This window comes from Gymnodraco acuticeps, unplaced genomic scaffold, assembly GCF_902827175.1.
Source record: "Gymnodraco acuticeps unplaced genomic scaffold, fGymAcu1.1, whole genome shotgun sequence".
Taxonomy (NCBI): Eukaryota; Metazoa; Chordata; class Actinopteri; order Perciformes; family Bathydraconidae; genus Gymnodraco; species Gymnodraco acuticeps.
The window spans coordinates 3,924,691-3,939,930 of NW_022991154.1; the positions used below are offsets into that span (position 1 = coordinate 3,924,691).

Sequence of the window (15,240 nt, forward strand, 5' to 3'; positions counted from 1 at the left end):
AACATTAATTAGCACTTAGGATGGGTTTGAATAGTGTGAGTGAGCAATTAACAATTATTACGTACAATATATGCTAACATTTGTTGTTTTTTTGTTTGTTTTTTCAGACAACATACTTCTCAAACTTCAAACAGGTGTACACCGCTGGCTACGCTACCTCCCTCATCTCTCTTATATCAGCTATTTTTGTCTTCACTGTTTTCAGGTAAGGCTGAAATCTGTCTTGTTTTTAAAGCATGACCATGATTGAGCAGTAAGCTTAAATATGTGTATTATTGTAAGCATGAAGACAAAGGTCAATAACCTTAACAAAGTGAGGTTTAGTTTCTCTAAATGTAACCTATTGATTTTTGTTCCTGAACCTATCCAAACCATTTAAAACATAATACGTACAGTACTTAGCATTCATTTGAAACCGTTTTGGATACAGATTGGTACAGATAAAAATACATGAACATAAGAGCCACTGTAGACGGTATATTGAAAAGTTATTATTTTTTCCTTGTATTTGAAGGACGCAGTTGTTTTCCCCTCAAAATATACTTCCTATACTTAAAGGTGGGTTAGGTACGTTTGAGAAAACGGCTCGCGATACACTTTTTGTTATATTCCATGGAATGCTCTTAACATCCCGATAGCAATGAATATCTTAAGTGCTTTGACAAAAAATCCATACATTGCTTTTGGAGAAACCGGCTCGAGTGTGCTAGAATTTGAAATTACACAGCCGGAAAAAATCTGCCACTTCCTTACAGAGCCCCTCCTCCAACACACACAACGCGCACATGACCAATGAGGGCACTAGATAAGTGTGTGTGCACAGATGGAAGGCTGACAGGCAGGTAGGCCATCCAGTTATTTTAGCCGGCCTGCTCAGATGATTGGTCGTGCTTTTTACAGTACTACAGCTTCAACAGATGACATTTTTTATGGATTTTTTGTCAAAGCACTTAAGATATTCATTGCTATCGGGATGTTAAGAGCATTCCATGGAATATAACAAAAAGTGTATCTCGAGCCGGTTTCTCAAACTTACCTCGGTTTCTCAAAACTCAAAACACAATGTCCAAAGCTACCAGGTTACAAATAATTTCTTACATATATCCTACATGTGTTTACAAAGATACCTCCTCTTAAGAAATGAAAAAAACGTTTTTTCTGCTTTCTCAGGAAATTCCACTGCACCAGGAATTACATCCACATGAACCTTTTCTTCTCCTTCATCCTGAGAGCGAGCGCTGTCTTCATTAAAGATGGCGTTCTTTTTTCAGATGTAAACCTGGACCACTGCTCCATGTCCACTGTGAGTGTGAAATCCCACTGTAGGTCCATTAGTGTGTCTATATTTACCCATGGCTTCAATTCGATATAGAAAGAAAACCGCGTCACGCAACAAGTAGTTTTGTCCTGTATTCTAAAATCCAGCTTGGAAGGAAACACATAAAGCAGTAAAATGCTCTCAAGTCTCAAAAGTGAAGAGTGAAGATGAGGAGAGCGACGTTTTTGGTTAGGTAACACTTTCGGGAATCCAGGGATTGTGGTAGGCTACTTTTAGATCAGTTAAAAAATTACAAGGAAATAAAGTACTAAATATCTAAAGAATTATAATTGAAATGAAAGGAAGGAAGGAAATCAGAGAGGAAAGAAGATGAAAACAAAAGTTAAATGGGAAGAAAGGATAAAGAAATAAATCAATATTTTATCTCAGGTGGGATGTACAGAATTAGGATTGATAGAATAAATCACAAAAACTTGAAACTAAATGACTTCTTTCATGTCAATACAGTTTGATGGTTGTTTGAGGAGGAAAGATAACCTGCATGTTGTTTTACTGGCAAGAATCTCACAAACTCATAAGAGTGAGCTTATTATCGTAGAGAGCGAAAACGAATAGGCTTGACATGCTGGGAGTGACTAAGCGGAGCCTGAGAGAGCATTAATGACAAGTGTTTCTCCTACTTTTCTACTGATGAGGACGCATGGAGAAATGATAAGTGCCCCTCTTGTTTGGTTATGAGGGACCAGCGTCAGCACATCACTGCTTTGGTCAAAAAGAGCCATCAGAGAGACAAGAAGACGAGACAAAGCTGCTGTGCTCTATCTGAACCAAAAACAAAACTCAGAGGGAAAAGACAGGAAAATAGTGAAAGGAAAATTGCTGAAAAATTTATCAGGAGATGGTGTTGTTTAGAATGAGATTTCACCAGCCAAACACTACATTTGGCCACACACATTGATGTGTTCATATCCTCATGCTTTTTCTCATGTAAAGGAATTATTGTTTGAAATTATGAACTAAAAAGCATTCATGTGATCTGCTTGTCCAAGTATGTTTTTATAACAGGAATCTAAAAAAGGTTATACTTAAGACATTACTGTAGTATCAACCGAAAGCTAACCTATAATCTTCTTTACAAGAACAATAAGTTATCTCCTTTATTGTCCTCTACAGGGATCATCAGTTGGCTAACTTTTTGGCTAGCTTTAGCCTGAGTCCTTTAGCATTATTATTATTATGCATCAAATGCATATTTAACACATTTCACACGGTTCTCATTTAAAATGAAGCAGCTAGAGGCAATACTGAAATGTAATAAAACCTTAACCAAATTCTTTCTTTCTTTTCAATAAAAGAGGGAATTAAATATAGATGGTTTATATATATATCATATTTGTTTTCCCAATGCAGCAGTTATGTGTAATGTGCATGTGATTTCATGACTATACTGTCAGGTGTCAGGATGACCTGAGCTACATTCACAAGATACGCGGTAAAACAGCTAGTTTACAGATAACGTTTTCATATGTAACAAATCAGATAGAAGTTGAAGGAAGCGGCGCAAGCAACACACTCTCACTCCCTAAGCGTCCAGGAGTGACGTTTGGTCAGTGTCCGTGGCGTCCAGTTGTGACGCTCCTAGGCTCCTTCAGCGTCATAAAGGGACGCAAATAGCTTTCAACTGATTGCAATGTATTCCCATCTGCGGCGGGATTTGACGCTCATGGAAGCACGGCATTCGTTTGTGTCGGCTGCCCTTAAAGGCAATGTGAGCGTCCATTCCCATTGGATAACGGAGAATTGTACACCCGGAAGTAAGTATTCCTCTTACTGTCGATTGATTTTACAGTGATATCTGCACTACTCATTGACTAAAAAACACCAGATTATCCTTGATAATTACACAACATTGATTGGTTTAAATTGTGTGCAATGCTTTTGTATTTTTCCCCTTCGATTCGGAGAAACAAATGTTTTTTCTGAGTAAAGGATGGCAGAAGACACTACACTACCCAGAATCCCCAGCTATCGTTTGGACTACACCATGTGCTCTGTTTGACAAACCCCGTGATAGTCCTCAAGCTCTGTGATTGGAGAGTGTGCTCCGAGGGTTACGCCGATTCTCGAACAGCACTTGAAATGGGATGGAACCATGCACGGCAGACTGTCCAAAACTGGATTTGAACGGGTCCACCGCGTCCCCCCCTCCCCCACCCCATCCCCAGAACTACACATGCTGGCAATTCTGTTTCGCAACATGTTCTCTATCTATGCCACGTCTCTACTGGGAGTTGTAGTTTTAAAAGACGTTTTCGTATTTCCCATAATAAGAAGTTGCCAGTATTAAACTGTGTACATCCCTGGAGGTTTAGGGGATAGGAAACACTCAAATTTAAAACATATAATTAATAAATGGGTGAAAATTGCTTGTGCCCATAATGGGCAGCATTAATATATATACACACATGCCAGCTAAGGTCAGAAGAGCTTTATTTAACAGCTGGTCTTATGTTTGTGACCCCTGTTGTTAATTGATAACATTACATTACATTAATTGATAAGCCTGAAACATGCACTTGTTAAGGTTCAGAGGCAAATTTTGCAAATATGGCAGTAGCCATCGATCAGCTTAAAATAAGATATACTTTATTGATCCCAAGTTGGAACATTTGCGTTACATCAGCATGTGTAACGGTTGTAAATATGCAGTGGTGTTTATTTGTAAATCATTTAGTATAATCACACAAATTCTGTGTTTTATATTTAACAATTCTTCTTTATTTATTGATTGTTCAATACCTGACAAGGCCGGAGATGAAATATCTACATACATCTTATAAGAGTATAATACATTATGTATAATATCAGTTAAAATAAGTGCTTCAACATAGTTAACATTGCTGGAGGTATGCACAAATATTGATAGATGTCTTGTAATGCACTATTGAGGAACCTGCGACCCAAGTTTTTCATTCAATGCAGAACTACACCATAGTTGTGTAGGCCTATATGATATGTCAATAAACCTTAGAAAACCTTGAAAGGGATGTGCAAAATAGTCATTATATACAGTCTTTAATTAACTATTAGTAGAGAATAACGAGTAATGAATATACTTTATAGGCATCCTATTAATATCTAATAATAAAAATAATGAAATTCAATAACATGCTTTAACCACTAGGTGTCCCTTTATATCAGCTGTGCACCTTTATGGTGTAAATACAGCCTATCTACCAATTGGATCAAATATAAAAGTCAGCCGAATTAGTGTTGATACTGCAAGGAGACGTATTGTGTGAAAATAAATGTAAGATGTTGTTTAATGGCTGATATATTTATGATCCACGTCACGTTTTCAGTTCCTCATGTTTGTCTAGAAGTCTATAAATAGAGAACTACGGCAGATATGTAATATTTAATGCAGCCGAACCGTGTATTACAATGCCGTTATGTGATGACTTTCAAAGAGAAAAGCAAGCACACTCGGAATAAAGTATTTTATTTTTAAAAAAGTTTTCGGTCTGTTTCCGGTATTTGTTACTGACGATGTGCTGTGAGATGTGAGACTGGAATTGCAAAGGGGAAAATAACGTAGGCTATCTTTAGATGCGGATTATTTTGTTAAACTAATATGTTTGCGCTGTGGACCAACACTATACATTGACGGGGAAGGGGGTAGCAATAAAGATAACACCATTAAACAGTTACACAACATAACAGAAATAATATCGATAGCAGCGTCCCTAGCAACCACCTTGGTAACAATGAAAACGTCGCGATTTCCTGAAGTAATCTTCGTAATAACTAGCAAACTAAAGATCATGGACATCCACTGCACACATAATCTGAAATAACAACTCATATTTCTCGCATCAAATGACATCAAAACGCATTTTAATGGCCAAACTAACTTTAAAATTGACATTTTCCACCGAGAATAAAACGAAGTTCGGCCATGTTTTCTTTTTCTGCAGGGAGAAATTTGAAGATCACGTGACATAGACGCCAGCCATTGGAATGAATAGTGAAAAAAAACGGGGTTTGTCAAACAGAGCACATGGTGTAGTCCAAACGATAGCTGGGGATTCTGGGTAGTGTAGTGTCTTCTGCCATCCTTTACTCAGAAAAAACATTTGTTTCTCCGAATCGAAGGGGAAAAATACAAAAGCATTTCACACAATTTAAACCAATCAATGTTGTGTAATTAACAAGGATAATCTGGTGTTTTTTAGTCGATGAGTAGTGCAGATATCACTGTAAAATCAATCGACAGTAAGAGGAATACTTACTTCCGGGTGTACAATTATCCGTTATCCAATGGGAATGGACGCTCACATTGCCTTTAAGGGCAGCCGACACAAACGAATGCCGTGCTTCCATGAGCGTCAAATCCCGCCGCAGATGGGAATACATTGCAATCAGTTGAAAGCTATTTGCGTCCCTTTATGACGCTGAAGGAGCCTAGGAGCGTCACAACTGGACGCCACGGACACTGACCAAACGTCGCTCCTGGACGCTTAGGGAGTGAGAGTGTGTTGGCGCAAGCTAGCAAGTGAGGTAACCAGAAACATTACTTAAATAGTTGTGTTTCCCACAAGGCTCTGCATCCAACCTCGCTGTGAGCAAAGAGCAAACCGCTAATCATGTGAATGTAGCCTTAGAGTAATTTACTTACTTATGTTTAAGTTTAAAACCAATATGGCTAGTGTTAACAGTGTTGGTTATTCTCGCGTCCAGGAGAGAAGCTTTAAAATGAGACTAAATGGAGTCTCTGAGATGTTTTCAAATTGGTACTTTAATTAAAAATAAAGGCGCGGGTATGTTACAAGCAGAATATTGTTCATTCAGGAGAGAAAGACTGCAGCTTCCTCTCCCAGGTGCCGGCCGTGCAGAAGAGAGCTTACAAGCATTCGTCCTTCCCGCTTGCTGGCTGTTTGCTCCTTCTCTCTGGGGGCTGTGGTGACGTAGGAGACTTCCCCCTCGGTCTCCTGTGTCCGATATCGCGTTAAACAGAGGATTTCGACATTTTACATTCATCGTTTTTCAGTATAAAACAGCATTTAAACTGACGGTATGTTTGAGGTACATTATGCTATCAAAACATTGATTTTAATTTCTAACACTAGTCAGAGAGAAACATGCAATATTTTGGCATGACTAGTTTGAATAAACAGTAACCAACGAGGACACAATGTACAGATTTATCATTTACCTTATAGGTAAGACAACCTGTTTGGACGCCATGCTAAGCTTACACATCCTAGACAGATCTCTCTACTCTATACTTGCTTGAACCAATATAAACTAATTCATGAACTCTCTTGCCACCTCAATTTATTTTGCAGTGTTTCGTTGTGAATCACAGTCATGTGTTAAGCATAGCTATCCACTACCAACTCCTGAAAAAACTAAGCTTTAGTCTGCAGTTAGAACCAGTTGATGGAAAACATAATTCTCATTTAGTTATGCAACAATTCTAATGCAGTTGTTTTTTGCCCTAACCCTCGTCCCACAGGCATCCTGTAAATCAGCTGTGGCCTTTTTCCAGTTCAGTATCCTAGCCAACTACTTCTGGCTTCTGGTGGAGGGCATGTACCTGCAGACTCTGCTTGCTCTCACCTTTGTCTTCCAGAAGAAATACTTCTGGTGGTACATACTCATCGGCTGGGGTGGGCAATCTTTCTCTTTCACCTTTCAGTGTTTGCTTTAATTTTCTACCTTCCCTCCTCTCTCTAGTTCTTGTTAGAGCTCTGTGTTTTCTCTCTCTTAATGATAACACTGTGTTTGTATCTCCAAGGTCTCCCAACAACGATCATAATGGCGTGGATCCTCACTCGAAACTTCTACGATAACAAGGGGTGAGCTTCTGCGGGAGACAATCTGAGAACATTTATAGGAGCAGAAAGGGTTTTCTAATGACTTTTACGCACACCTGTTACATCAAAAACACTCAGAAGGGTTGATTGCTGACAAATTAGAGTTAATCTTTAGATAGTTCAGTTTAGGATTGCTTCTTATATTTCTAACACACTGTTCTAGCTGAGGTTAGTGTGGTTTCGTGTGTTTTCGTGTGTGAAGTGTTGAGATGAACAAAATTGCACCCATGTAACCACCTTGTTTATCTCATTACTGTTGTGTGTCCCAGGTGTTGGGATGACACAGATGTGGCCTTCATCTGGTGGATCATAAAAGCTCCAATAACTGCATCACTACTGGTGAGTGCAGCACAGTAACAGTGGGAGCTATTGAGGAATTATAAGAGTCTTCAATCTTGGATAGGGCCTGTATGACTCTTTGGCACTGGCTACTGTAGAAACGTATTTTGTGTTCTCATTAGATTTAACAAAAGCACATTTGTTGGTGCATTTCCTACATGCATGGAAGCAGGTAAAAATGGCAGAGTGCCAAGAAAGGCTTGTTATCTTTGTCTGTTAACAGCAAAAACAGTGGACTTCGTTTTTCCCCAATTTGAAATGGGGTTGATTTAAGGTTATAGGTAATGGCTGACAATAGACCATGAAAGATACATGTGCGACACCTCTTTGCTATTGGTTAAGGCTGCGACTTCGCCAAAGCTTCCCAAAAGAACAACTCAACGTGATACAAGGTTCAAATTTGAAGTTGTTCAATTTCAACTGAACAAGAGGCAAATATTAGCCAATGATCATTTTGCGCATGTGTAACCATGCCCTCAGTGGGGGCCGAGTGGTTTTATTCTGCCATCAACAAAACAAAATAAAGAGTGGAACTTTTTCCCCTTTTTCATTAAATGTTCCAAAGGTATGACTGAGGGCCAGCCAATAACAATTGCTACAGTTGTAGCATATACTGTGTTGGCTTTGTGTTTTTCTTTAGGTCTTTCTTTGTTTCATGTAGGTAAACTTCATCATCTTCATTAACGTGATCAGGATTCTGGTCCAGAAGCTGACATCTCCCGGTGTCGGTGGCAATGACACCAGTCACTTCAAGTGAGAAGAGATTACATTCACCTTCGCTTTAAGATATGCACAAACACATTCAGGAACTTTATGTAACTTTATGTATTTTTCATGGGTATTCTTTTATTTACAACTTGCGCAGGAGGCTTGCCAAATCCACTCTGCTCCTAATCCCTCTGTTTGGGATGCACTACATGGTGTTTGCCTTCCTGCCAGAGAACACAGGAGCAGAGGCACGGATCTTCATAGAGCTCGGCCTCGGATCCTTTCAGGTACAACACAACACTGGTACAAACTTAAGTATGAACACTGAGATATTGGAGATTGAAGTTTGCTCCAGATGTGCGTTTTTAGTATTTAATACTGTTCCTATAATACTTTTCTGCTCTAAAGGGATTCGTTGTTGCCCTGCTCTACTGTTTCCTGAATGGCGAGGTAAGTCAATACTATACTTTATATTATAATTAAATAATTCATATGATCTCATTGGAATTGGTTATGGAGGGCAACATCCTTAATTATTACTATTGCAAACATACCTGAAGTTTAGTTAACATTTGTTAACAAGTAAAGGACTATACAATTGGTTTTGCATGTCAACCAAGAAGTTGTTCATATTTTAAATATATATATATTATTCATAGTATATTTATGAAGTTTCGTAATAAATGTTTCAGAGACAGCGTGTCCAGGGTGTAGGCATTAAAGTCACAGAAGTGTTTCTATGGGAATGACGATGATATTAAAATCTTTGGCCGCAATAACAGAGGTGGCAAAGTTGTATCCCCTGATGACTGAAGCAAATTCGAGAAAGATATAAATGGTTTGTCATTAAAAAAAATGAGTTAGAAAAGAAACACATGAAGAAATAAGGAAAAGGAAACAAGTGGAAGAACACGAAAGATATATTTTATCATTTCCAAAATTCACAAAGGTTATTATCCAACCAAAATATTTGTAAGTGTTTAGCCTTTAAAAACAAAGGATTTGCGTGGAGTTTATTCTCACTGTTGCTGCACTCATCCATTTTGAGGTGATATCATCATAAAATATGACATCAAACATTAAAAACATCATTTTAAAATCTCAATAGTGGCTATAAAACATGTGAAAAAATACCATTCTTGATGAGAATGAAAGTGCATCGATTTCACAGGTATTAAATGCATTTGCCAAATGCATTTGTAAGTAAACAGTTTTCTAAACATGCTCAAAGAGGTACGTTTATATAAGGACTGTTGGCTGTCTGTTTGCATGATGTGAAGGAGTCTTAATGTGTTTGCAGAGTTATATAGTATGGTATGGTATATTTGGTAACGTTTGGCTCATAATATGTATAAAGAAGTTGGATTTATTGTTATAATTTATTTTTATTCTTTTTTGGGATTCTCACCACTTTTATTTTCAGATGAAGCACAAATAAATTAAAGCAGCTCCAAGCAGATGCTTTTGTAAAAACTGGTGTGACTCTGGCCAGGGCCTCCACACTCACAATCAGTCCCTGTTTGATTAGGGTTCTAACTACAGGTTAAAAGAGATGCGGTCTAATCAGGCAAAACAAGTGAAAACACCTGTGAGGACATGCAGAACAATAGTTTATTTTCTAAAATTCTATGGTATGTTTTTGAAAAGAATCCGAAAGTGTCTATATTCAATGGGCTGCAAATCTAGTAATATTTATTTTTAGTCCTGGAAGAAGAAAAAAGCCTGTTACAGACCAAGATGTACCTTTTAGAGAAGAACACAATGCGATCTGGTCTCTTAAGCATTCCATCGGTTTTTATTTATGGATGTTTTTTGTAGGTGCAGGCAGAGCTTAAGAAGAGGTTTTGGAAGTGGCAGACTCAGAAGTACCTGCGCTACAGTAAACGGCGTCGTACGTTGTTCACTGAAAGCAGCACGATTACACAGATCTCCGTCCTGGACAAATCCAGCCCCAAAGATCAGCCGGCCTCAGAGACACACACCCTCACGCCCAGCAACGTATCCAGCGTCTGAGGCACAGTCGCTGCTGTTCATGTAAACTGCTCGGCATCTGGCCGACGTCCAGTGACCAAACCACAGAGCCTAAGAATGTTCAAGGTACCTCGTAACTCCGTACAGTATGGATGTGTTGAATCTTACATGGGCTGCCTCATATACAACCAAACTTGTTGACTTATACCTAACTTTTTCGATTCCCATTATCCCACACTCCTTTCCCCCATAATATGAATTAATTTCAAACTAAAAGGCTTCATATGGGCAAGACACAGAGGTCAAATATTTGTATTGATTTGGTATCATAGGAAAGATTTAGCTTTGGGGTCATCCTACACATCTTACTGACAACCAGCAAATTGTTACGCTGTATTTACAAAAGTAACAGATATGGCTTCAAAACGTTGTCATTGTTTAAATATAAATCAATAGAAAATCATCTTTATAAGTAACAATTTACATAATGTGTTCTGTCTAACACACTCTCACTCCATAATCGTCCAGGAGCGACGTTTGGTCAGTGTCCGTGGCGTGCAGTTGTGACGCTCCTAGGCTCCTTCAGCGTCATAAAGGGACGCAAATAGCTTTTAACTGATTTCAATGTATTCCCATCTGCGGCGGGATTTGAAGCTCATGGAAGCACGGCATTCGTTTGTGTCGGCTGCCCTTAAAGGCAATGTGAGCGTCCATTCTCATTGGATAACGGAGAATTGTACACCCGGAAGTAAGTATTCCCCTTACTGTCGATTGATTTTACAGTGATATCTGCACTACTCATCGACTAAAAAACACCAGATTATCCTTGTTAATTACACAACATTGATTGGTTTAAATTGTGTGCAATGCTTTTGTATTTTTCTCCTTCGATTCGGAGAAACAAATATTTTTTCGGAGTAAAGGATGGCAGAAGACACTACACTACCCAGAATCCCCAGCTATCGTTTGGACTACAAAAAACATGTGCTCTGTTTGACAAACCCCGTTTTTTTCACCATTCATTCTAATGGCTGGCGTCTATGCCACGTGATCTTCAAATTTCTCCCTGCAGAAAAAAAAAAAAGGACGAACTTCATTTTATTCTCGGTGGAAAATGCCTATTTTAAAGTTAGTTTGGCCATTAAAATGCGTTTTCATGTCATTTGATGCGAGAAATATGAGTTGTTATTTCAGATTATGTGTGCAGTGGATGTACATGATCTTTAGTTTGCTAGTTATTACGAAGATTACTTCAGGAAATTGCGTCCATAGAACGTTTTCATTGTTACCAAGGTGGTTACTAGGGACGCTGCTATCGATATTATTTCTGTTATGTTTTGTAACTGTTTATTGGTGTTATCTTTATTGCTACCCCCTTCCCCGTCAATGTATAGTGTTGGTCCACAGCGCAAACATATTAGTTTAACAAAATCCGCATCTAAAGATAACCTACGTTATTTTCCCCTGTGCAATTCCAGTCTCACATCTCACAGCACATCGTCAGTAACAAATACCGGAAACAGACCGAAAACATAAAAAAAAAAATAATAATACTTTATTCCGAGTGTGCTTGCTTTTCTCTTTGAAAGTCATCACATAACGGCATTGTAATACACGGTTCGGCTGCATTAAATATTACATATCTGCCGTAGTTCTGTATTTATAGAGCCCTGATGAGAAGACTTCTAGACAAACATGAGGAACTGAAAACGTGACGTGGATCATAAATATATCAGCCATTAAACAACATCTTACATTTCTTTTCACACAATACGTCTCCTTGCAGTATCAACACTAATTCGGCTGACTTTTATATTTGATCCAATTGGTAGATAGGCTGTATTTACACCATAAAGGTGCACAGCTGATCTAAAGGGACACCTAGTGGTTAAAGCATGTTATTGAATTTCATTATTTTTATTATTAGATATTAATAGGATGCCTATAAAGTATATTCATTACTCGTTATTCTCTACTAATAGTTCATTAAAGACTGTATATAATGACTATTTTGCACATCCCTTTCAAGATTTCAAGATTTTCTAAGGTTTATTGACATATCATATAGGCCTACACAACTATGGTGTAGTTCTGCATTGAATGAAAAACTTTGGTCGCAGGTTCCTCAATAGTGCATTACAAGACATCTATCAATATTTGTGCATACCTCCAGCAATGTTAACTATGTTGAAGCACTTATTTTAACTGATATTATACATAATGTATTATACTCTTATAAGATGTATGTAGATATTTCATCTCCGGCCTTGTCAGGTATTGAACAATCAATAAATAAAGAACACAGAATTGTTAAATATAAAACACAGAATTTGTGTGATTATACTAAATGATTTACAAACAAACACCACTGCATATTTACAACTGTTACACATGCTGATGTAACGCAAATGTTCCAACTTGGGATCAATAAAGTATATCTTATCTTAAGCTGATCGATGGCTACTGCCATATTTACAAAATGTGCCTCTGAACCTTAACAAGTGCATGTTTCAGGCTTATCAATTAATGTAATGTAATGTTATCAATTAACAACAGGGGTCACAAACATAAGACCAGCTGTTAAATAAAGCTCTTCTGACCTTAGCTGGCATGTGTGTATATATATATATATTAATGCTGCCCATTATGGGCACAAGCAAATTTCACCCATTTATTAATTATATGTTTTAAATGTGAGTGTTTCCTATCCCCTAAACCTCCAGGGATGTACACAGTTTAATACTGGCAACTTCTTATTATGGGAAATACGAAAACGTCTTTTAAAACTACAACTCCCAGTAGAGACGTGCCATAGATACAGAACATGTTGCGAAACAGAATAGCCAGCATGTGTAGTTCTAGGGACGGGGTGGGGGAGGGGGGGACGCGGTGGACCCGTTCAAATCCAGTTTTGGACAGTCTGCCGTGATTCCATCCCATTTCAAGTGCTGTTCGAGGCTCGGCGTAACCCTCGGAGCACACTCTCCAATCACAGAGCTTGAGGACTATCACGGGGTTTGTCAAACAGAGCACATGGTGTAGTCCAAACGATAGCTGGGGATTCTGGGTAGTGTAGTGTCTTCTGCCATCCTTTACTCCGAAAAAATATTTGTTTCTCCGAATCGAAGGGGAAAAATACAAAAGCATTGCACACAATTTAAACCAATCAATGTTGTGTAATTAACAAGGATACTCTGGTGTTTTTTAGTCGATGAGTAGTGCCGATATCACTGTAAAATCAATCGACAGTAAGGGGAATACTTACTTCCGGGTGTACAATTCTCCGTTATCCAATGAGAATGGACGCTCACATTGCCTTTAAGGGCAGCCGACACAAACGAATGCCGTGCTTCCATGAGCGTCAAATCCCGCCGCAGATGGGAATACATTGCAATCAGTTGAAAGCTATTTGCGTCCCTTTATGAAGCTGAAGGAGTCTAGGAGCGTCACAACTGCACGCCACGGACACTGACCAAACGTCGCTCCTGGACGATTATGGAGTGAGAGTGTGTTGTTCTGTCACAGCTCTTTCAATGCGCTGGTTTTTGATAAATGGTTGTGTTTGTATTGTTTTGGTTCATATTTGTGTTTGTAAGGACAGCCACAAATGTGTTGCAGCTGTGAGGTTTGCTAAGTAAGTTCAAAATTAAGTGGGTCGGGTGAATTACCTACAAGGGTTACAATACGGCAGTTTTCCCTTGAGTTGAAGCTGTTAAAAAGCAGAATGGTTTAATTATCAAACACCCAACACAGTCTAAAATATCTGATGAAGTTTATCTACCAAGTTGTTAATTTCGCGTATGTCACAAGCGCTGAAGGGCATGCTGTCTACAAGAAATTCTCACCAACACATTTCTTGAAGTTCAGTATCAAGATAATTATTGTTCTTATTCATTCAGTGCCACTAGTCTCTTGAATGTTGGGCAAGTAGGGCAATTGATCTGTTTAATAGAATATGCCTGTGTTACCATGTTGCACAGTGCACTCGTGCACATCTGGAGCACTTGACTGTAAAAGCTATTTATTTGTATGATTAATATTTCTCCGCTTTGTGTGAATGTAAATAGACTGGAACTAAGTTTATAGCAACGGAACTGTCCATCTAACATATTTATAAATCACATAGAATAAACTTGTTACTGTAAAAAAAAAAAAAAAAATTAAAAACGGGGTTGAAATGAATAAGTTGGTGTTTATATGTTATATATTTTTCTGAATTATACATGTTTGTTATTATACTATTCTTATATGTAATATTGCAAAATGTGAATAAGATTCTAATGTATATTTCTGTATTAGTTAGTGTAAGTGATGCCCAGTTGCTGATCGCTGTGCTAAAGCTAATGCTAATCCAGAACCTGAGGAATAACTTCAAATTGATGAACTGCAGTTTTTGTGTATCTATGCCTTGAATTCATATATAGTGTTTCTAATTTGGTAAATAGTTAGCAAGTCAGCACACTCATTACTTATATTTACAGGAAATATTTCATTACTCCGCTTCTGACCGCTACAGTGCCTTGATCATACAGTAACTCGGTGTTTCAGTAGGTTTGTATTTAAAATCTGTGTATCAACATCATATATTTAAGATTGTGATGCTTAACTATGTCTTTACTGTGCAGCACAACAGATGTGCTTCTGTGGCAAAATATATGATGAGAACTGTGTTTGAATTACAAAAACAAAGCTTTCATCGAATGTTAAATTGTGCAGTAGGGAAGTGAAGGGAGATATTAACTGAGAATGTTCAATGTGATGTTTTGCGTAGAAATCTTCTCATGATGTGTCTGGACTTTGCTTTTTAGATTACATTCCTTTACAGTGTTATTTCTCCTTCTCAGTTGAGAAAGTTATGTTTCTTTTACAGGTTCCGGGTTTACTACGAGAATGCAAGTTTCTCATGTGGTGTCTTCTTTTTTGGGTTGGGGGTGAACATTACAGGACCAGGCTCTTGATCATATATCATTTTGTAACTGTTAATGTCCCATGAAAACCCAAAAATTGTGAATGTCTTGGTCCATCTCTCAATACTTTCTATCATCCCTGCCCTGTTTGTGGAAC

The 15,240-nt window shown here is 38.1% G+C and overlaps 1 protein-coding gene across 1 annotated transcript in view; it reads left to right on the forward strand.

The window, feature by feature from the left end:
- Positions 1-10,685, forward strand: part of ghrhrb (growth hormone releasing hormone receptor b) — a 54,058-nt gene extending 43,373 nt beyond the window's left edge. The window contains exons 5-13 of the mRNA XM_034237461.1: positions 108-205; positions 1,171-1,303; positions 6,798-6,951; positions 7,080-7,140; positions 7,428-7,497; positions 8,159-8,250; positions 8,363-8,492; positions 8,614-8,655; positions 10,024-10,685. Of these exons, the coding sequence (XP_034093352.1) occupies positions 108-205; positions 1,171-1,303; positions 6,798-6,951; positions 7,080-7,140; positions 7,428-7,497; positions 8,159-8,250; positions 8,363-8,492; positions 8,614-8,655; positions 10,024-10,218 (975 nt within the window). The 3' untranslated portion in view covers positions 10,219-10,685. The remainder of the gene's footprint in view (positions 1-107; positions 206-1,170; positions 1,304-6,797; positions 6,952-7,079; positions 7,141-7,427; positions 7,498-8,158; positions 8,251-8,362; positions 8,493-8,613; positions 8,656-10,023) is intronic.
- Positions 10,686-15,240: the final 4,555 nt, after the last annotated feature.